The sequence below is a fragment of the Otolemur garnettii genome, unplaced genomic scaffold (assembly GCF_000181295.1).
Source record: "Otolemur garnettii isolate 467f Iridium unplaced genomic scaffold, OtoGar3 scaffold00010, whole genome shotgun sequence".
NCBI classification, from domain to species: domain Eukaryota; kingdom Metazoa; phylum Chordata; class Mammalia; order Primates; family Galagidae; genus Otolemur; species Otolemur garnettii.
In genome coordinates this window covers 1,442,423-1,464,729 of record NW_003852405.1, presented here as the reverse complement: position 1 = coordinate 1,464,729, position 22,307 = coordinate 1,442,423, and the positions used below count along the sequence as shown (strand labels likewise).

The 22,307-nt window shown below is 47.9% G+C and overlaps 1 protein-coding gene across 1 annotated transcript; it reads left to right on the top strand.

Annotated features, from left to right (window-relative positions):
• Nucleotides 1–2,624: 2,624 nt before the first annotated feature.
• On the top strand, nt 2,625–21,340 carry STRIP1 (striatin interacting protein 1). Its single transcript, XM_003784051.1, has 21 exons — nt 2,625–2,835; nt 5,487–5,556; nt 6,305–6,379; nt 6,782–6,916; nt 7,025–7,145; nt 7,885–7,953; nt 8,982–9,088; nt 9,199–9,326; nt 10,538–10,720; nt 11,218–11,435; nt 12,930–12,995; nt 13,103–13,166; nt 14,183–14,254; nt 14,663–14,737; nt 14,910–15,007; nt 16,198–16,324; nt 16,525–16,625; nt 17,664–17,730; nt 18,233–18,337; nt 18,963–19,167; nt 20,352–21,340. Exons 1-21 carry the CDS (start codon nt 2,656–2,658, stop codon nt 20,597–20,599), a joined length of 2,514 nt encoding a protein of 837 aa, XP_003784099.1. The 5' UTR covers nt 2,625–2,655; the 3' UTR covers nt 20,600–21,340.
• Nucleotides 21,341–22,307: the final 967 nt, after the last annotated feature.

The window sequence follows — 22,307 nt, the reverse complement described above, 5'->3', positions numbered from 1 at the left end:
TGTGTTACTGGAAATAAGAAGGAACAGTAGCAAAGGACAGAAAGATAGGTAAAAGTGGTAACTTTGAATTTATTCATTCATTTACAACAAGGACTTATTAAACAGATGCTAGGTTAGAGCCAAGAAGTCATGTGAGGAGTTGAATCACAGGAACTTTTTGAGAATTCAACCTGGGGTGTAAAGCAGCCAAGATACAGAGTTGGAGAGACAAAGACGGATAAGAACACCTTTAGGGAGTTCACAGACTAGCAACAGGTAACTATAACAGGTAATTATTATCTCTGAAATGTCTAATGAGCATCTCAAACTTAACATGTCCAAAACAGAAATCTTGATCTTCTCCCTAAACCCGTTTCTTCTTATTTCTAGGCTTCCTTTTTATTGGGGGTGGGGGCTGAGTCTTGCTCTGTCACCAGGGCTAGAGTGCTATGGCCTCAGCCCAGCTCCCAGCAACTTCAACCTCCTGGGCTCAAGCAATCCTTCTGCCTCAGGCTCCCAAGTAGCTGGAATTACACATGTGTGGCAACACACCAGCTAATTTTTCTATTTTTAGTAGAGATGGGGTCTCACTCTTGCTCAGGATTGACTTGAACTCCTGAGTTCAAGCAATCTTACTTTGATCTCCCAGAGTGCTAGGATTACAGCTGTGAGTCCCTGGGCTTTCTTATTTATTAAAGTGACACAAACGTGCACCAGTTGCTGAAGCCAAAAATCTAGGAGTCCTTCTTTATTCCCCTCTATATGGCTGATAGGATTCCAGCCTATTGGTAAATCATGTCAACTCTACCTATATAATATACAAACGTTACACCACTCCAACACTCCACCTTGGTACAACCACCATCATCTCCATCTACGTAGTCTCCTAACTTGTCTACAATTATCCACTCTCCCTTCTTCAAACATAGCTAGACTGATCTTTCAAACATCCTATCACGACATCTCCCTAATGGTTAGATGGTTAATACTCTCTAATGGTTTTCCATTTTACTTAGAATAAAATTCCAACTCCTTTCCACTCTCTTCAAGTCTCTGCATTTTTTCTGGTCTCTGACTTATCTAGCTCTTATCAACTAATATTCTTCACAGGCTCACTCAATTCCAGCCACACTTCTGCACTTGGCTGGTCCCGCTGCCCCTGTGCCCTCCTTGGAACCTTGCAGATTCTCCCTTACTTCATTCAGAACTCATCCAGAATTGTACCCTCAGACCTGCCCTTGGTAGGGTAACCTAACTAAGACATCCACACTCCCTGCATCGCCTTCACCCTCCACCCCTGCCACCTTCTAATTCCTACATCCTTACATTTCTTTTTGTTTTTTTCAAAGACTCTCACCTTTTGCCATAATGTTAGTCAGGCTCCTCTGAGTCCTCTGCCTGACTAGGCTGGATTCTGGGCTTTGCTCTCTGTCTTTGTTGAATCTGGTTTGTGCAGAATCCTGCTAAATCTGTTTAGCAATCATGCCGCACCCTTTGTGTCTTAGTCTGTTTTCTGTTGCTGTAACAGAATACCAAAACCTAGGTATTTTATAAAGAAAATGAATTTTTTTTTTACAGTTCTGGAGGGTGAGATGTTCAAGGTCCATAGGCTGCATCTGGACAGAGCCTTCTTACCGTGTTCATCGTAAAGTAGTGGAGGGCACCACATGGCAGGAGGCAAGAAACATGTCCTCTCAGATCTCTCGTCCTCTTCCTATAAAGTGTATTCATGGGGGCCCCACCCTGATGATTTTCTATCATACTAATTACCTCCCAAAGGCTCCACCTCCAAATACTATCAGCCTAAGAACTTAGGATTTAAGTTTCCCACATCTAAATTTTGGGGGATACATTCAAACCATACCAGCTTGATAGCTGACCACACTTGATAACTCAGTACCCTGGCCTACTTCCAGTAATAACCTTATTTTGTCAATTCAGCCAAAACCCCCTTATTCTTGATGTTTCTCTCAGTAATTTTCCATCCACTGACCCACACCCTGCTTTTGGTAATAACTCCCTACTTGTCCTTGTTGGAATCAGAGTGGAACCCCCTGTCTCTCTTCCCCACTGCAGGACCTTATTGGTGTGGTCCCTATAACTATGCCCATGGGCTCCCTCAAATAACGTCTGCCTTACCATCTTTAACAAGTGTCATGAATACTTTTTTTTAACCCTATTTCTCTAACATTACAATCGTTCGTGTTGTTTGGCCCACTAGTGCAGAAACTTGACTTGTTCCCTATTCTGTCTCACTACTTGGAGCATTGGCGACCTTTATAAAACGTTGTTGACTGAATGATGAGCACTTGTCACAAGTGTAACTCTTGAAGAATAAGATCTTATCTATTTTGTACACTGCTATATCCCCAAAGCCATTTATGGGGCGATGTTGGAGGAAGGAAGGGGTAACTGAACTGACTGAACGAGCTAAGGGAGGCCTCACTGATAAAATGGCATCAAAACCAGAACTGGAAGGAAGGGAAGAACCTAAAAGACAAAGAAGTGAAGGATTTCAGACAAAAGTAATCTCGCGGGTTATTGGACAACCAAGATGGCGTCTACACTTGCCGCCACACTTAACATGGCACCCGAGAGCGTTCCTGGAGAAAATCTCGCGAGAATTACATCACGACCACTGTCCGCGAATTGAGCTGGGGGTGTGGAGCAGCCAAGATGGAGCCGGCAACCGGCAGTCCCGGCCCGCTGATCATCAATAACAAACAGCCCCAGCCGCCGCCACCTCCACCGCCCGCAGCCGCGCAGCCTCCACCTGGGGCACCGCGGGCCGGCGGGGGCCTTTTGCCTGGAGGCAAAGCTCGAGAGTTCAACCGAAACCAGCGCAAAGACTCGGAGGTCAGGAGCTTCGGGGGGCGAGGCTACGCCGGCAGGCGGCGGGGGTCCGCTCTCGGGGACGAGCTGGGCTGCCTGGAGGGTTCAGCCGGGCCGGGCCCAGCCGGGCTGGGGAGCTGTCACTTTACAGCGAAAGGAGCAGGAAGGGAATCTGGCAGTTCCCCTGATCGGGGGCGTGAAACCGAGATCCTGCCCAGAGCTCGGCAGACTGGGAGGACCCCCTCCCCGAGCCGGTAACCACTCCTTTGCGCCCTCGGGGCCCAGGCTGTGGCGTCGCCTCGGGGGAAGCCGCCCCCGCCCCAGTTCAGGGGTGAAGAGTCGGTGGTCTGCGTGCGCTCCAGGGGACCAGCGGCATGTCCCCAGCCTCTAATCATTTCGGCCTCTGGTCCTTGGCACCAGACGCCGGCTTGTGGGTTCCGCAGCGCGCGGGGGACTGTGCGTGTGGGCGGGGAAGGGTTTAGGCGCTTGTAGCCTGACAGAGCTAATTATTGTCACTGTTCGTACTGTGGCGCCCAAGGTTTGAAAGAGTTAGAGGGGAAACGTGCCCTGTTCCTCAGACCTTAGCCAATGCAGGTTCAGGCCATGGATTGACAGACAGTGCCTGGTGGGTGGTGTGTGCCCAGTGCACCTGATACTGAATTGTAAAGATCAGAAATATACATTTTAAACGTGCTCTGGGGGTCAGCATTCCCTTCTCTTGCTTCCGTTCCGGAGACACCATAGTCTGGAGCTGACTATTCACCTCACCCTGAGTTAAAGAATTCCTCCCACTTCCTCCCTTTGCAGAATTCATGAATGAAGATACACATGTCGCCGCGTTTTAGGGCTTTCTAATGAGCATGTTTCCCGGAGCACTTACTATGCGGTCTCCGAGGCTAATCGGCAGCCAGGCACTTGTTAATAAGAGCAATTCCATATTGAACTATATAATGCCAACTCATACGAAAGAGTAAAGATACTCTTTTTACACCTGGGAAGTCAGTTCCCTTTAAACGTTTGATTTTTGTTAGCAAGCCCAAAAGCCTGATAAAACATGTCAAAAAATTGGGAACTCGAAAACAGACAAAATTTGAGCTCGAAGTGAATTATTTGAAAAAGCAAAGAAACAGACCTTGTCAGAGCCATTGCATGGTGGGCTGATGATCTATCAGTGATGACTGCTTAATGATTTGTCAAGTGTGATGTAAGCGGAAAGCGATGTCAGCAGAAGTGAGGTCACTAAACTGACTGAAATTGATGGGGGTCAGTTCACCTTCCTCATGACAGGAGTTATCCTTTTGAAAAATGGTTTAAAGTTTTCATCAGTAGCTCTGAAGGGTCAAATAAATACCTTCTGATGCATTTTAATTTTTCTTTTTACCGTTTAATTTTCACGTAGACTTAAGAAGTGAAAGGGCAGTCAGATGGACACATTTAAGCTGAGAGACCTGGATAAATCTATTTCCTTAGAGATGCTGATGCTTAATTCAGCGCTGAAATCAGTTGTTTGGGAGCCTAATCAATGCCTAGAGCAGGGGTTCTCAAACTTTTTGAAAAGGGGGCCAGTTCACTGTCCCTCAGACCGTTGGAGGGCCGGACTTCGGGCCCCTGGACAAGTCGGCTACTAAGCAGGACAGGCAGCGGTGGTAAAAACACCCCGCGGGCTGGATAATTGACCTAGGTGGGCCACATGTGGCCCTGCCATAGTTTGAGGACGCCTGGCCTAGAGGTACAGGAAGGCTGACATTTGTTGAGAGTCCACTATGTGCTGCATAATTTTGATTAGTCTTTAAAAGCCTTCAAGGTAGATTTTTGTCATCCCCATTTCATGAGTGAAGAAACTGAAGCTCAATAACTTGTGAAAGCATACACAAGGAGTGGAGTTCTTGTTTGGGGGTATATGATGTCATTTTGTGGGTCGTCTTTCTCTTTCAAGCAGATTGTAATTAAGCCTGAGGACTATACCTGTGTCTTCCTAACTTCTCTCTTCCCAGTGCTAGGTTTCCAGGGTGGTGTATTCTTAGTAATCACCTATCCCCAGCAGTAGACGTATTCTCTTTGTCATATTCTCTCCTGTGTATGGGAGGGAAGCTGATCTGTTCCACTAGTGCCTTCTTTGTCCTTTCTCACTGATATATGAAACAAGATCAAGAAAGTGGAGGGTTTCAATACTCATTTTGTTCTGAGCTATTGATAACCCACTAGCCAGAAAGAAATAAGGCTGCTAGAATCTTAGCATCATATGAAACAGTCATTCACTGCACAAAGTACATAGCAGCTTTGTGTTCATTAATGTAACAGATACTGATTTCAGTATAAACCATTCCCTTATTCATACCAACTACTATGCTGGGTGTTATGAAATCATTGGTAAGCAAACAAAGTTCCTTGTCTCAAGGAACTTATAGTCTTATGGACAGGCAGATGGTAAACAAATTACATTTCTACGTAATTATAAGTTACAAGTGCTCTGAAGACAAAGTATAAGGTGTTCTGAGAGGTCTTACTAAAGAGAATTGATCTAGCCTAAGAGATAAGATACTGTGATAAAACTTCAAAAAAGTGGAGGTGATGGAGTTTTTAATAGAGCAGTATCTCTAGAACAATATGTATCTCTTCCTTTGGAAAACAATCAGCATGATCTTTTTCATAAAGCTTTCTCCTTTCCTCAACAGGGTTATTCTGAGTCTCCAGACCTTGAGTTTGAGTATGCTGACACAGACAAGTGGGCGGCAGAGTTGTCAGGTAAACAACTGACAACTTTATGTTATTTGGGGGGTAGTTTTTTCCTCATTGGTCTTTAAGAAAATTAAGACTGAATATCATTTTGCAGTTCGTTTTTCCCCCTGGTTAATTCTCTCAATGATACATAAAAAAATAGGTTAATCATTAGATTCAAGCCTTGTATATCTCATAACTGGGTTGTCCTTTACTGTCATGAAGTGTCTCTGTGGTCATCTCAGTTGGCTGGAGTCCAGTCCCACTGTGAGACAGTCAGTGATGTTTCTTGGCCACACACTTGGCTCTGACACTGGTCTCTCCTGTGGCAGTGGGTTATGTACATCTGTGCACATCTTTTGCTGCCACTGCCATTCATACTTAATGTGAGGTCAGAGTGAGCTGCTTCTCCAGCCTCTGTGGTACAGTTCCTACTTGAGGTAGCAGCCATTTGAGAGCTATGTGTGCTGGGAGGGGGTCAGCTCTGGCATGGCATGGTAGGTTAGATGCACATCACACTGGAAGCACCCAGATGTGTTCCTCCGTGGCATGCTGGGTATATACCCTGCAAGGCCAGTCAGCATTCTCTCTATTGTGCACATCAGAGCATTACAATAAGACCCTCTGAGTAATTAGAGGGCATAGTCCAAGAGTCACAGTGACTTAGAGACAGAGTTGAGAGTGAAAGCAAACACCTTCCCTTCTCTGTCGCATGTGAAACCTCATATGGAATGCAGACATGGTGCTGGCAGTGATGAGACTTTGTTCTTGACAGAACTTTACAGCTACACAGAAGGGCCAGAATTTTTGATGAATCGGAAATGCTTTGAGGAGGACTTCCGGATTCATGGTGAGAGGATTTCCCCCACTTCTTGGTTCGTTTGCCCTGCATCACGGGAGTTGCAGGGTTTCTCTTAGGCATCTGAATGACCTAAGACATCCTGGAGTAGCCTGTAAATCTGCTAAACCATGATTTTTCAGGGCTAGGTATGATATTTAGGGTAAGCTTATGGGCACTGTAGTAGTGACTTTTTAGAATGTGAGTATTGGGTTGGGGGGAGAAGCTTCTTGTGATTAAATTACACCACAAATACCAGTTTCTCAATTCAGAAATTCAGATTGACCCCTTACATAGAAAGTAGCTTGTCTTTTTGGTCCTGTGGCAGTCCTGAATTTGGTGGGTCAACACTGGATACATTTCATTGTGAGGATTTTTCTGGGCTCAGGTGTAACTGGTTTTTTTGCCTTGTAGTGACAGACAAGAAGTGGACCGAGTTGGACACCAACCAGCACCGTACTCATGCCATGAGGCTCCTGGATGGCTTGGAAGTCACTGCCAGGGAGAAGAGACTCAAGGTGGCTCGAGCAATCCTCTATGTTGCCCAAGGTACTGAGTGGGCCTCCCCAGGGACCCCAGCACCTCTGCCAGTGTTGTTGCCCAGCCATATGGGGGGAGGGAGGGTCGTGAGCTGTGCCCTGTGCCCTGTGTTTGCAGGCACCTTCGGGGAGTGCAGCTCGGAGGCAGAGGTGCAGTCCTGGATGCGCTACAACATCTTTCTGCTCCTGGAGGTTGGCACGTTCAATGCTTTAGTGGAGCTTCTGAACATGGAAATAGAGTGAGCACTTCTTCGTGGGTGTGAATAGGGAAGGGAGGCAGGGCAGGGAGGAGGACAGGGGGTTACACAACTTTGAGATGGCCAAATGTGGGGCTGAGGGTCTGGTCCTGGCTCTGTGCTGACCACCCAGGTTGAATAACGGGGGAGCTGCTCACCAGTACCTCGAGTGCTAATGGAGACTAGTGATGGGTCCCTGCAGCTCCCTAACACCAGAGCTTTACACAGACAGTGTAAGTCTTGCCCAGGCCTTGGGTGCCCACTTAGAAGGAGGCTTCTCATTTTGAACTTTTTTTTGAACCTGCAGACTCCATTGTATATACTTTGCAGTTTTCCCCTTGGTAGTAAGTTAGTCACAAGCCAGTGTCTGCCCTAACCTCTGTTACTTATGCCTTTTGTCTGATGGGCAGTTGTGCTGCTGCTCATCTAAGGATAGCACCATCAATAATAATAGCCAAGAGCACTCACTGGTGCTTCCATGCCCCAGGCACTGTTCTAAGGCCACTGCATGTACTAATTCATGTTAATGACACAGGTACTGTTATACCCATTTACAGATGAGGAAACTGAGGCACAGTTAGTGCCAGGAATCAAACTGAGTTCTTAACCATTGTTTCCTAGAGCCGCTTGTATAGTTTAAGCCCATATCTCAGCATTTTGTTCCCCCATTGGGCAGTACTTATTGGGGTATCACTTACTTTCCTTCTGGGAAAAGGTGTCGACTCTCACATCTCTCCTGCAGCAACAGTGCCGCCTGCAGCAGTGCAGTGAGGAAGCCTGCCATCTCCCTGGCTGACAGCACAGACCTGAGGTGAGGCCAGCAGCGAGCCTGGGCTCTCCAAGCCTTAGTCAGAGATGAGGGCAGGGCGGGGCATTGGGGGTTTTGGGTTCCCTCACAGTACATGCATTCCTTCCTTGCACATTAACCTGCAGGCGTGAGGGGCTCATTGGCAGTGATTTGTAGGCATTGCCGTAGGGCTCTTCCCAGGTGGGGTTCTGGGCAGCCCAAGGTCAAGCCACCTAACTGAGACGTGGTTACATGTGGGCCCCCTGCCCGCACTTCTGTCAGTATTTCATATTTGCGTGGAACACGTGATGTTGTTCCTTGGACTCCCAATTTCTCATGAGCACAGCTTGATCTCTCCGTCTGTGTTGGCTTGGCCCTGACAACTTCATAATGTTCATGGCTGCCCAGGAAGTATTAGCAAGTATTAGCTAAACAAGATTACCTTTTCATTTTTGATGTTTGAAATCTGTCTCTTTTATGAATTTGGAAGTTTTTCAGACTGGGTGTTTGTGGTGTTTCCTGTTAGAGTTAGGGTCTCTGAGTGTCACCTCCTGGCTGCTTGTTTTCTCTCCATCACTGTAAACTCTGTCCTTGTTCTCACTGGGACCCCATTCTGCTCTGCCCCCCGTAGCTGACTACCACTCTGTTGTTTCTTTCCAGTTTCTTTCTTTACTTTCCAGGAAGTTTAGGGCAGTAAATGCTTTCGGCCCTTATTATTTGTATTCGTTCATCCAGTAGCCATTTATTAAGCACCTGCTTTGACTCAGTAGTTTGCTATACACTGGAGATACAAAAACAGAGTAAGATCTGGCCCTAGCCAGAGCAACAAGAGCCAGTGAAGGAAGCACTGGGGGGAAGACTGAAGCATTCCTTTGCTCTGTGGAATGCTCAGGTCCTCACCTCTCTTCTCAGTTTTCTCTGCATTATGGCCTCCCTTCCACCAGTTAGCATTTACGCACAGGCTTTTCTCACATTAGCTGGGAGGTGTGGAAGCCCAGGGTACTCCCTTGATCCCCCATCCTGCTCCGGCATGAGCTGGCTCTTATCCTCAGGGTCTTGCTCAACATCATGTACCTGATTGTGGAGACTGTCCACCAAGAGTGTGAGGGAGACAAGCCTGAGTGGAGGACTATGCGGCAGACCTTCAGAGCGGAGCTGGGTAGGACCCTGGGGATCCTCTCTCGGGGCCCCACTTTGAGACTGAGGCTGGAGGCACTGGGAGGGTTCCTTTTGCTGCCTGTGGTCCTCATACCTTTGTGTTGCCTCCAGGCTCCCCGCTGTACAACAACGAGCCGTTTGCCATCATGCTGTTTGGGATGGTGACCAAATTTTGCAGTGGCCATGCCCCTCACTTCCCCATGAAGAAAGTTCTCTTGCTGCTCTGGAAGACAGTATTGGTGAGCACCTCCTTGCAGGGGGACTCAGGTGCTAGGGGAATGGGGCAGGAGGGAGACTTGTGCTTGTATATCCTTTTGAATATTGAATTGTGTGACTATATAACCAGTTTGTTAAAAACAATAAATTATTAAAAAAAGCTCTTGGAAGGAGATGACAAAAGAAGTGCCACTTCAGGCCCACTGCAGCCAGAGGACTTGGCCTTTCTGACCCCTGGAAGTTATTTGCTCAGTCACAGAACAGCTCTCCCCCAGACAAGCAGCTTCTCAGGAGCGGCTCTTGAACCTGGAGTTTATAAAGGGATTTGAGGCAAAGTTAGAGCTGGTATAATTGGGGCTCCTTGGTCAGATGTCACTTGAAGAAAGTAAGAGTGAACCGTGAGCTGGCCTCTGGTTTCCTCGGGGTATGGTGTGAAACATGACGGCGTTTATAGCAAGGAAGGGTATGGGTGCTGGGGTGGGCTGGCTGCCACACTTGGCATCCGACATTGTCAGCAGCCAGGCCCAGGCTGTGCCAGGACACCTTCTCCTCGGGAGGAACAACCTGGGGAGAAAATGGAGCTAGAATTTGGACTCCTTTTGTCTTGGGGCTCCCGCTCCCTTCAGAGTGGCTCAGCTCTGTGGAGCCAGGGCTTTGTAAATTTAAGGCCCCTTAAGGGTCATCTACACACTCTATCTTGGTCACAAAGATCCCTCACAAAGCCTCACTGAAGCCAGAGAGGAAAGCTGACATGCCCAGAAATAGTGATACTAAGCAACCCAAAGTTGCTGTGCAGTGCTGGGGTTTAGCTTCTAGAGACGTGTTTAGATGAAGCTTTTTTTTTCCCCTTTAAATTTGAGCAACCAACAATGTATTTCCAACTTGGCTTTGAAAGACTGACATGTACAACTTTTGAAGCATATGGATCTCACCATCTGTTCTAGGAACTGGGGCTTAGGTTCCTTAGGCTGCCCTTTTAGAATTGGAGAATATTGTCTGTGCAGAGTTAAAGGTCTCTGTGCATCAGGTTCAGTCAGCCTGAGTTTCTACTCTCCCTTGCTAGTGTCACCAAATCCTCCTTTGGGATGGCTTTAGTTGCTGATTCAGAGGTTGTGCGGGTCTCTGTAAGGATGCAGGTCATGGTGTCATGGGTACTTTCAAGCTTGACACAGTGATCAGAGACTGGCCTTGTAGACATGTTGACCCTGGCTCTGCACCCTTGTCTGGGACACAGTGCACACTGGGCGGCTTTGAGGAGCTACAGAGCATGAAGGCTGAGAAGCGCACCATCCTGGGCCTTCCCCCCCTGCCTGAGGACAGCATCAAAGTGATCCGAAACATGAGGGCTGCCTCTCCACCAGCGTCTGCCTCAGACTTGATTGAGCAGCAGCAGAAACGGGGCCGCCGGGAGCACAAGGTGAGGGTGACAGAGGTCCCTGTGACTCCTGTGGGTTGTGCTCACAGCAGCAGGGACCCTAGAGTGAGGAAGAGCAGAGCTGCTCGACATTGTCTCTGGTCAGCTAGTTCCTGATCAGTAGGAACACTTTGTCCCCAGCCCTGGGCCCAGTTTATAGTGGATACTCAACATATGGCATTTTTGAAGACTAGAGCAGGAATTGATTTATCATTTGGTCCCAATGTGACTCCTGTCTGGTTTTCCACTGTTCCTGGTTCTCTGCCCAGCACCTTTCTGTGCTGTGTCCACTCTAACTGCTTTTCCCTTTCCTGTTTCATCAGCTGGCTCTTTTTTTCTTTTTTTTTTTATTGAGTGGTAACTATGTACATTAATGCTATTCTGGGGTACAGTGTGGGGTTTTCACACACATTCCGAAACACTTCCATCAAACTGGTTAACATAGCCTTCGTGTCATTTCATCAGCTGGCTCTCGTCTCATATTCCTTCCTTGTTTTTAGGCGCTGATAAAGCAGGACCATTTAGATGCCTTTAATGAGCGGGACCCCTACAAGGCTGATGACTCTCGAGAAGAGGAAGAAGAAAATGACGATGACAACAGCCTAGAGGGGGAGACCTTCCCCCTTGAGCGGGATGAGGTGATGCCTCCCCCACTACAGCACCCCCAGACTGACAGGCTTACCTGCCCGAAGGGACTCCCATGGGCTCCCAAGGTCAGGTGAGTCTCAGAATTCCAGAATACTCTTGGCTCCTAAAGCTAGGAGTCCCCCACCCTGAGTCCTGGCATCTACCCTGAGTCACCATGAGAAGTCCTCTGCCAGACCAGGCTTTAGGACAAGGCTCTCTTAAAGTGCCCTGTGCTAGACTGAGAGTTTCACATAAAGCAGCCCTCATAAGGCTCCTGAGTCAGTAATTTATACTAGCTTTTGATTAGACACGCTAGTGAAGGGAGATAGAAAAAAAATTAAAACAAGGGCACTTGAGTGAAGCCATCCCCATCCATCCTGGCATTGTGTATTCTCACTCTGTCTCCAGGCTAGAGAGCAATGGTGAGATCATAGGTCATATGGCCTGTAACTCCTAGGCTTATGTAATCCTCCCACCTTAGCCTCCTGAGTAGGTAGGACCACAGCCTGTGCCATCATATTCAGCTAAGTTTTAAATTTTTGTTGAGACGAGGGTTTCACTATGTTGCCTAAGCTTGTCTGGGATTCCTGGCCTCAAGTGATCCTCCTGCCTCAGACTCTCAAAGTGCTGGGATTATAGGCATGAGTCACTGCCTAGCACGAAGTTTCTTTAGAACCATAATTAAGGTGTTTGAGATACACGGCATATGTGGATGACTAGATGGATGAAAAGGTACCTGGAGATACATAAATGATATCTGTTTGATAAGCTTGAACAACTTACAAATTAGGTGAACATGTGAGAGGACATGGCAGTCACTTTCTTGATCGAGGTAAAGCCTCGGTTTGCACTGATCTATGAAGGGAATGTGATGTATCAGAAATGCAAGGTATGCCAATTGCTTGGAACAGGAAAATGGGACCCAGATGAAAAAACAGTAGCTTATAGCTTTGTTTAAAATTTTAAATATTTAAGAAAGTCTGCTGTCATACTTGTTATTACTGTTTGAATAAAGTGTGCGTTTAAGTTTGATGTATCACCTTACTTTTTTTTTTTTTAAGGCAGAGTCTCTGCCCTCTGTAGAATGCTGTGGAGTCAGTCATAGCTCACAGCAACCTCAAACTCTTGGGCTCAAGTGATCCTCTTGCCTCAAGTAATCCTCTTGCCTCAGTAGCTGGGACTACAGGCGCCTGCCACAGCTCCCAGCTATTTTTAGAGGTGGGGTTTCGCTTTGGCATAGGCTGGTCTCCAACTGGTGAGCTCAGGCAATCTACTCACCTCAGCCTCCCAGAGTGTTGGGATTGCAGGCGTGAGCCAACACACCTGGCGACCACCTCAATTTTATGAATGAACTAGTTATACATAATATATTTATAGGTTATTGGTCCAGCAAAATTATTTTTGATTTTTTTAATCCAAAATTATTTTGGATTTTTCGGTTTTTTTTCTTTTTCCAAAGAGAAAAACCATTATGGGAGACTTTTTCTTCTCCTGGCTTCACAGTTTCTGGACCTTCTAGGTTTCTGTTAACTATGACACCTTGAAATAGTGTTTGATAAAAAACCTTTTTCTCTTTTTCTGGCAGGGAGAAAGACATTGAGATGTTTCTCGAGTCCAGCCGTAGCAAGTTCATAGGTTACACTCTAGGCAGGTAAGTTCCTCTGAGTTCATTTTGATGTTCACTCTTCTGGCCTTTGGTGTTTCGGGTTCAGGTGAATTGATGTCTAGGCTCAACACAGGGCCTTCTTTATTCTCCAGTGACACAAACACAGTAGTGGGGCTTCCCAGACCAATCCACGAAAGCATCAAGACTCTGAAGCAGGTAAGTGGCTCTGGGTGAGCTTTTGGCCTGCTTTGGTCCCAAGTGAGTAAAGTGAGACCAGCCCGTAGGGAGAAGCCTTTTAAGATTGTTGTTTGGTGGCAGAACCCTGGGGTGGAGGCCTGGGTGAACTGCAGACTACGCTCAAAAACAGTTCTTACTCATTTTTGTTGAGCTTTTGTTTGGCAATGACTGGGGGAGGGGTTAAAGATTATACTACATATTACTTATAGTTGTTGGAGTTTTAAGGAGCCCAATAAATAACCTTCACTTTTCCTTACCCACGTTCTGAAACAGTTGAAATAGAGGAGTAGGCAGATGGAGACTGCAGTGCCAGCTTTATAATTCAGAGTGATTGGAGAAAGAGGCTTAAGAACACAGGAACGTGCTAATACCATGGTGCCAGAATCAGGCAGACTTGCCTACGCCCCAGGCAGTGCTGGGGGCTCTGCTAAGCCTAGGCTCTTGGTAGGCAGGCAGATTCTAAGAGAAAAGAGAAGGGGCTCAGACTAAGACTGCTATCTCCCTTTCCGTGCTCACTAATCAGAGAGGGGAGGACTGCGTGCAGAAGGATCAAGGAGAGACTAGGAGCATTTGTTAAATTTATGTCCCTCTGCATGGGAGGGAACATCAAGAGTGGGGGAGAGGCGTTTCCCTGGCAATACACTGTTTATATGTTTTTATATAGAAATATATTTTTGGAATTTGTAGTACTAAGTAGTCTGTGCAGTTAGGCTTTTTGAATACTTGATTTTGTTTTAAATAACTTTTTTCCTGTCACTGTAGCAATCTGAAAACTGCTCTTCCTCCTCTAATTTGCCTTTCTCTAATCTACTGGGGGCTTTTTACTATGGTTGTAAGAGGTGGGTCCCCACTTAGAAAAATATTTGGGGTTTAGGATGTTAGTTAGGGATCTTTCAGAAGATTGTGTTTGAAGAAAAATGCATGCGGTCTTTGCTAGGGTGTCAGGCAGTTTGGCCAGAGAATGAGGGCTGTTTTCCCTTCCCGTCTCTTCCCAGCACAAGTACACGTCTATCGCAGAGGTGCAGGCGCAGATGGAGGAGGAATACCTTCGCTCTCCTCTCTCAGGGGTGAGTGGGGGTTGTCTTCAGCTCACAGGATCCTCAGCTATTCTCAGGCATCGTGCTGGGCCCAGCCCCTGCCTTCAGAGAGCTCCTAGTCCAGCTCCCAAGGCAGGTGGTGCTGCCTAGTGCAGGAGTTAAGAGCCTGCCTCTGAACCCAGCCCTACTCTGGGAGGCAACCACAGGGATGTTACTGACTCTCTCCTTGCTTTATTTTCTTGCCTGCAAACTGGGAATAACCCTGTAATGAGGGTTAACTGAATTATTATAAGTAAAATGCCCAGCACAGTAGGTATTCAGGCTTTACTATCATTATGTACATAGGTATTTATAGATTCTCCTCCAGCCATCTAGCAAGCTGGCTCAGGAGGTAATAGTCTGGATAGACTTTTATATTTGTTCCCATTGTGTTAAAAGGGAGAAGAAGAAGTTGAGCAAGTCCCTGCAGAAACCCTCTACCAAGGCTTGCTCCCCAGCCTGCCTCAATATATGGTGAGTGGTACCTGCAGTGGGGTCCCCTCCCCGCGACCCTGGCCTGGAGAGTAGGCTCTGCTCCTCCTCTTACTCCTTCCTGCCACCTGAGCACCTACAGAAGGGCCTGCCAGGGCTTGTTTATGGTTCTGGGCCCTCTGAGACCTGTGTCTGAATGGGCTCTTCTTCCCAGATTGCCCTCCTGAAGATCCTCCTAGCAGCAGCTCCCACCTCAAAAGCCAAAACAGACTCAATCAACATCCTGGCTGACGTCCTGCCTGAGGAGATGCCGTGAGTGTCATTCCTGTGGCTGCAGTAGGTTGTAGGCAGAGGGTAGAGGGGGAAGGGCAGGTGCTTTCCTTTTGCTAGGTTTGTTTCTTTATTAGCCCAGCTTCTCAGCTGGTTAGGTACAAGGTGTTTTTGACTCAAAAAAGGACATTGTACTGGATTAAATAGTTTCACTGGCTAGAGAAATGGCTTTGGTTCATTGGCCTGGATTCTAGTAGAGACTCCTCTGCTGAGTGAACTCATAAGTGAATTGGGGAACATCATTTCTTCTTCTGTAAAATAAATGGGGCTACATTAGACATTTCCCAAAACCCTCCCTCTAAGCCACCTGACAGTATTAAGCTTCTGGACAGTTTGTCAGCTCTCCAGAGCAGCTGAGCCTGAGCTGGGTGTGAAGTCTTTTCATCTTCACCACTGCACTGGCGGTTGGAATACTGGCGAGCGTCTCAGGGCGACAGAGTGAAATCCTTAGGGGTTCTTCTTCCCTGGGCCTTGACCTCATCTCTTTGATGGGAATGTACAAACCAAGATCGTGTTCTACTTTGAGAAGGACCCAGGCCTTGACCTGATCCCCTGCCTGCCTGCTTATATTGCCCGGCTTGAGTCTAGCTCCTGGGTGGCTGAAGCCCTGGATTGTGAAACCAGCTCCCAGGTGAGGGAGGAGGCAGGAATTGGCTACTACCAAAGGGAAGGTCACAGAGCACTAGGCCATCATGATAGTCTTTGGAAAAGGATTCCAGAGTTAAATATTATATTTCCTCTTGTAAAGATTACTAGAGAGAAGTCCTGAATTAAGAAACTGATAGAAGTCAGTGCTGCCTAAGTTTATCTGACTCCAAAACCCTGTTTTCCCCAAACATAAAATTTCTCAGTGTACCGGTATTCCACAGGACACACTTTAGAGAACTTATGTGAATATGGTGGCAGAAACTTAGGGGAGATCTTGAAAAGGAAAAGTTTATTTTGGAGGGGAAAAGCAGAGAAAGGATGTATTAGGAGCATCATGAGGAAGAAACTACTGAGCTAGATTGCTTGGGAGGCTGATGAGTAGAGCCCTGGCCTTGACCTCTGAGATGTCTGTGGAGTGGGTGCTGGGGCAGGAGCCTTTGCCTATAGAGACCCAAGAATCATGTCTGCCATGAGCTTAGAATCACTGCACATGTTGGTGGCTCACCGGGCAATTATGTTTTCAGCACCACAGTGTTACAGAGCATGAAGCTGGGGGTGGATGTGAACCGCCACAAAGAAGTCATTGTCAAGGCCATTTCTGCTGTCCTCTTGCTGTTGCTCAAGCACTTTAAGTTGAACCATGTCTATCAGGTACTCACAGGGCCTTCCCTCCTGTCCTCTGGGCTGGGGCCTCTCAGTGCCACTCCCATCCCCCATCTGCAAGAACAGGTGGCCTTCTACCTTGCTTGACAGAGTGTTCTGAAGTATGATCCTCCAACCAAGGTCTTTCATCACTGGAGAAAAGAGGATAAGCTCCCAAGGGGCATGTTTATTTTTTCTGTTGGTTTCAGTTTGAATATATGGCCCAGCACCTGGTGTTTGCCAACTGCATCCCACTGATCCTAAAGTTCTTCAATCAAAATATCATGTCCTACATCACTGCCAAAAACAGGTGACGAGGCCAGGGCCAGGAAGGGGTGGGTACATATAGCAGGACTCCCCTCTGGTCAGCCCCACTGAGTCCATCAGCTGACATTGTCCCAGCACCTATGAGCCAGCACTCTGCCAGACATCAGGCCTCAAAGGTAAATGAGACAAGGTACCTGCTTTAGAGAACCCAGTGTGTCAAATCTGAGTCTAGTGGAAGGTGACTCAGTCTGTGCCCCGGCAGGAAGGTTCTTATCCTGGGCTCCAGTACTGCTCTGTCTGTCACTTCTGCACTCCCTCTGCTGCCCCCCGCCTTTTTTTAGAGACAGAGCCTTAATTTGTCGCCCTTGGTAGAGCACTGTGGCATCACAGCCCACAGCAACCTCCAGCTCTTGGGCTCAGGTGATCCTCCTGCCTCAGTCTCCTGAGTAGCTGGCACCACAAGCACCCTCCACAATGCCTGGCTATTTTGTTGTTGTTGTTGCAGTTTGGCCGGGGCTGGGTTTGAACCTGCCACCCTCGGTATATGGGGCTGGTGCCCTACTCGCTGAGCCACAGGTACCAGCTGCTCTGCCCCTTTTTTTGAGACGATGTTGGGCCACCTGCTCTTTCCAAGGAGTTCGGCCACGTGCACTATAAATGGCTTGTCTGCTGATCTTATTCTGGTCCCTGCCTGGTGCCAGCTGTACTTGACAGTGCCTGCTCATCAGGGTGATAAGGGAGCTGCCAGCCAAATACCATCTCCAGTAGGGCCTGGCATAAATTAATTTCCTTGAGCAGTCTCCTCCCAGCCCCAGATTCACTGCTGTGGGGAAAGCTACAGTAGAGGCTTACTTAACAAGATTAGAAGTAGGTCTTTGGCTACAGGAGGATGTTATAAATTCTCTCATCGCAGATGTTTCCTTATCTTATGCTGGGGACACTAGGGTGAGGCAGACCATGTAGATTCCTGCTTCTGCTCCAAGTGAGGGAAGAGAGGCAGGAACCAACTCAGTCCCACCTGCTCCGCCAGATCCCAGGCCTTTGCTCATGGTAGGCGCCTGGATTTTCTTACCCTCTGTAGCATTTCTGTCCTGGATTACCCTCACTGTGTGGTACATGAGCTGCCGGAGCTGACTGCAGAGAGTCTGGTAAGTGGCTGGGTTCTCACCACCTGTAGTGTGTGGGCAAGCCTGCTTCCCCCAACATAGGGATAGAGATGTCCTCCAGACGAGGGCACTGTTGAGTGCCTGTCTTTTAAAACACTAGGTGTATGGAAGGGTCAGGGAGAAGGACTTTGCAGAACAGAAGAGATTTGAATGTAGACATTAGTCTGTCAGGGGTCTCACTTAGAGTTGTTTCCTTCCCTTAACACTGGACTCTAGGGTCACAGCTCTGGGGCAGCCTGAGGCCACAGCCCCCAATATCATGGTCCATGCTTCCTGTAGGAAAAGTCTAGGGAGGCCCACCCCCTCCCCAGCCCCCTGCCAACTTCTAGGACAGTCTGTTCCTGGGCTACTCTGAGAGCAGAGGGCTCCTGGTAGAGCCAAGGAGACCCGACTATTCTAAGGTCATATATATGAGGGCTGTTTGGAAACTGCCGAGTACCCCGCAGCTGTGAAGGTTATGATTGTTGCTGGGTTTACCCTGCAGGAAGCAGGTGACAATAACCAGTTTTGCTGGAGGAACCTCTTTTCTTGTATCAATCTGCTTCGGATCTTGAACAAGCTGACAAAATGGAAGCATTCAAGGACAATGGTGAGTCAGTGTCGTCAGCAGGTATTGCACTTCGAGTGGAAAGAAGAGAGCCACGCCCCACACCTTCCCCTTCATGCTGAGAGCAGGGAGTCCCCAGGGTAGGGCCTGCTGCTGCTGTATCCTCGCTTAACTTCACTGTAGCTGAATCCTTGTATTTTAAGGGCTGATTTCTGTTTCCTTGATAAGTTGAACTGGAAGCTAGAAGAGTCTCAATTACGTACTGAAACAAATCCACACTTATAGGAGGACTTTTTCTGTACCATCTTCATCTTGATTGGTAATAAATATAACCAGGGTTCTGAACATCTTCCTTAACCCTGCATCTGTGGATGCCTTTGGGGAGGGGAGGTCCACGAATCCTTTGAGACTGTGTACATGTGCATAGCAGTTTCACTGGAGGAATTCATAGCTTCCTTCAGATTCCAAACTGACCCATTCTTAGGGTGACCAACCATCCTAGTTTGTCTGGAACTCTCCTGGTTTTAGCACTTAAAGTCCTATGTTCAGTCAGAGGGACACTGGGATAGTTTGTCACCCTGCACATAACCCCCAGAGGGTAGGCAGCAGTGGTGGTGTGTGGACTTATTTCTGTGCTCAACTTTGGGCTCTCTTGTGCCCTTCCCAGATGCTGGTGGTGTTCAAGTCAGCGCCCATCTTGAAGCGGGCCCTGAAGGTGAAACAAGCCATGATGCAGCTCTATGTGCTGAAGCTGCTCAAGGTGCAAACCAAGTACCTGGGGCGACAGTGGCGGAAAAGCAACATGAAGACGATGTCCGCCATCTACCAGAAGGTGCGGCATCGGCTGAACGACGACTGGGCCTATGGCAATGGTGAGGCTTTGCATGAAGCAGGATTGGAAGTGGAGGACTGTGGGGGAAAGTGATACTTTTCACTCCCTGCCATGGTACTTCAGGGGCTTCTCTGCACTGAGTTCCCACTGAGGGACAGGAAGGAATCCGGATCCTGCTTTTGTAGGAAGGACTTTAAGAAGCTACCTAGGCTTGGCATGTGTGTGGTTATTCCCATTTCTCCCTGCCCCTCCCCTCTAGGTCGTTACTTTTGTAGAACTTGTCATGAGACTCTGTCCCCTCTTTTTGTCCCCATACAGCTGTCTTAGTTCTGACCACTTGAATTCTGGCAGTTCCTGACTGGCATCCCTGCCCCTAGTTTCTTCTCCTCCATCAGTGCCTCCAACTTTGCCCTCATGATCTTTACAGCATGAAGATCCTGTGATGTCATTTCCCTGAGTTAAATTCTTCACTGGCTTCCTCCTTCCCTTAGAATTAAGAGTTCAAACTCTGAAACCAGGCATGTGAGACCTACTCGTGTTCCTTTCCTCCCCCCTCTGTCCTCTGATCCAGCTTCCTTTACAGACTCGTTACCTGCCGGCAGCCCACCTCCTTCACACCCAGGGCCCTGGGCATTAGCCACTTCTGGGCCTGGGCATTACTATTTACTCCTTTTACCTGCATTGTGTCTCCTCTGCAGGAGGAGGAGAGTTCTGTATCTGCATCCACCCTGGCAGTTCTGTATCTGCACTGTTAGTTCCTGGCATGTACCACCATAGCTGAAGGACCATATCCTGTCCACACTCCCAGTGCCTAATGAATTTGTGTAGTCCCAAGTTGGCACATGGTACCTGGTCAGGGAATTGAGAAAGAATGAGCAAATGAGGGAATCTCCAGGTTCCTGCCTTTGACCCCAGAGAGCCAGGGAGAATGTCACTTTTAGAGAAGCATATTGTACATGTGGTTCTCCCTCTCTGGGTCTACATAATCTCTGCAGTATAAGCCTCTTTCTTGGTGCATCTGGCTTTTCTCCTTGTACTTAACTCTCCTTTTTGCCTAGGAAAGCATTCCCGTTGGTCTTCCTGAGGGTGAGCTTGGTAGTATCTTATTCCCAGTTGATAATCAACATTCTCAGCCTTGGCCAACCTGGTACCTGAGCTGCAGTGAACCCATAGGGAGTCCCACAGGGCTTGGCTTCTAACCACGTTCTTCCTGCTTTGTCTCAGATCTTGATGCCCGGCCTTGGGACTTCCAGGCAGAAGAGTGTGCTCTCCGTGCCAACATTGAACGCTTCAATGCCCGGCGCTATGACCGGGCCCACAGCAACCCTGACTTCCTGCCAGTGGATAACTGCCTGCAAAGCGTGCTGGGCCAGCGGGTGGACCTTCCTGAGGACTTCCAGATGAACTATGACCTCTGGTTGGAAAGAGAGGTCTTCTCTAAGCCCATTTCCTGGGAAGAGCTGCTACAGTGAGGCTGTTGGACAGGGGACTGAAAAGGAAAGGAGTGATCTCCAGGTACAGGCAGGACTTGTCCTAGTTTATGGATGCATTGCGTCCCTCCTCCTCCAGGTGGCAGCACAGCCCCACTGTGTCCTCCACAGCAGCCCTGGGTGTGTGGATAAGACTAGGTTGGCCCCTCTCCTTGGTTCCCAGCGTCCTGCTCAGGAGTAGTCATCTCTCTGGTTGGGATCCACTCTCCCTTATTCTTTTCGTCCTCTTCTCTTAGACGTGGTTGGTTGCAGTTCATTTCACAATCAGCCTAAGGCTAGGAAAAACTGGGATGCACTAGGAAGTCCACATTGCATCTAAATTTAAGGGGTCACACTGACCTCCTGAGACATGCATACCCTTGGAGTGTCAGTTTACAAAGGAGGAAGGCTTAGGTTTAGGGCCAGGGCCTGGAAGTCAGCATATTGTTTTTGCTTAGGGGGGTTCTGATGTCGTTCCAGCCTCTTAAAAAACACTTAGCTGGATAAAACAGCTAAGTTTTATCCAGAAGTAATTGCAGAGGCTTCTGCAACTGCCTCAGCACTTTGATTTAGACAGTGTTGAGTCAGGCAGAGAAGATTCCCTTAACCAGAGGTGCCATTTTTCCTCTTGGTTTGCCAGGGCCTGTAAATATCTATATATAAATCTGTGTGTATTCTCTTGTGTCATGTTGGGATTTTTAATGTGTTGTTGTATTCCGTTTTCATTAAAAGGAAGCAAAAATAGTCCCCGTTGCCTTGTTTGTGGGAAACAGGGCTCTGAATATCTCCTCCAGGTCTGGAAAGTGGCTTTTCCAACCAGCATTGGTAGGTCACCCACTTGTCCTTGCCAGCCTGTCCTATCTAAGGCGGAAGAGACAGGGGAGCTGGTGCAACTCTACATGTTAATCTGGGATTGCTCCAGCCCAGGTCCAGAATGCTGATTGCTGGATGACAAGTTACCCTGTACCCTGGGTTTGATGTAGTTTCAGTAGGATCCACATGTTCCTCTGGATCACATTCTTGAGTTGGCCTCAGCCAAACTAGTGTCAGTGCCAGGGATGGAAAGGTAGGTCAAATGGAAGATCTACTCCTCTAGGCCCTCCCTGGGGCAGGTGGTTAGGACTGAGAAGAAACTTACATGCCTAGAGCCTGGGAAGCAGACCTTCAGGAGTTCCAGCTCACAGTGGGAAAGATAGTGTTGGAGGGCCCAAGATCCCCCTATGGTTGAGGGAGAAGCAAGGAAAACCTTTGTGGTAGGTGTCAGTTTAAGTCCTCCTGAACCCTGCCTGTACTCTGGCTTCTGGACTACTGGTCACGTCTGCCTGTGCCTAGCTCTGCCTTAGAGGATATTACTGTTTTGATGTTGGTGGAAGGAATGTTCGCTTTTCAGAATTGCTGGGAGGTTCCTAATTTTAACTTTAGGCAATGTGTATGGGATCTTAAATCTCCAATGGTTTTGACTTATAAAGGAAAAACACTCCGGGGAGAATCTCCCGTTGTTGGATCTTACGTGTGGTGCCTGCTTGGCCTATGATCTGCTGAACCTTGAGACAGGTCCAGATGTGCCAACATGGTTAGGAATAGCACGATGGAAGCCAGCAATATACTCCTGATGGTCACACAGTCTCTGAGATGGGAAGTCTCTGTGACTTGCTGGCCCTTTGCTCCAAAGTAACTTACACAAGAGAATTGACAGAATTTGTGCATGTAT

Bases quoted from the DNA above. Each gene is read 5' to 3' on its own strand.
- STRIP1 (XM_003784051.1), top strand. From the start codon at position 2,656: ATGGAGCCGGCAACCGGCAGTCCCGGCCCGCTGATCATCAATAACAAA. The intron at 6,380-6,781 runs GTGAGAGGATTT...TTTGCCTTGTAG, and splicing joins GGAGGACTTCCGGATTCATG to TGACAGACAAGAAGTGGACC. The intron at 6,917-7,024 runs GTACTGAGTGGG...CTGTGTTTGCAG, and splicing joins AATCCTCTATGTTGCCCAAG to GCACCTTCGGGGAGTGCAGC.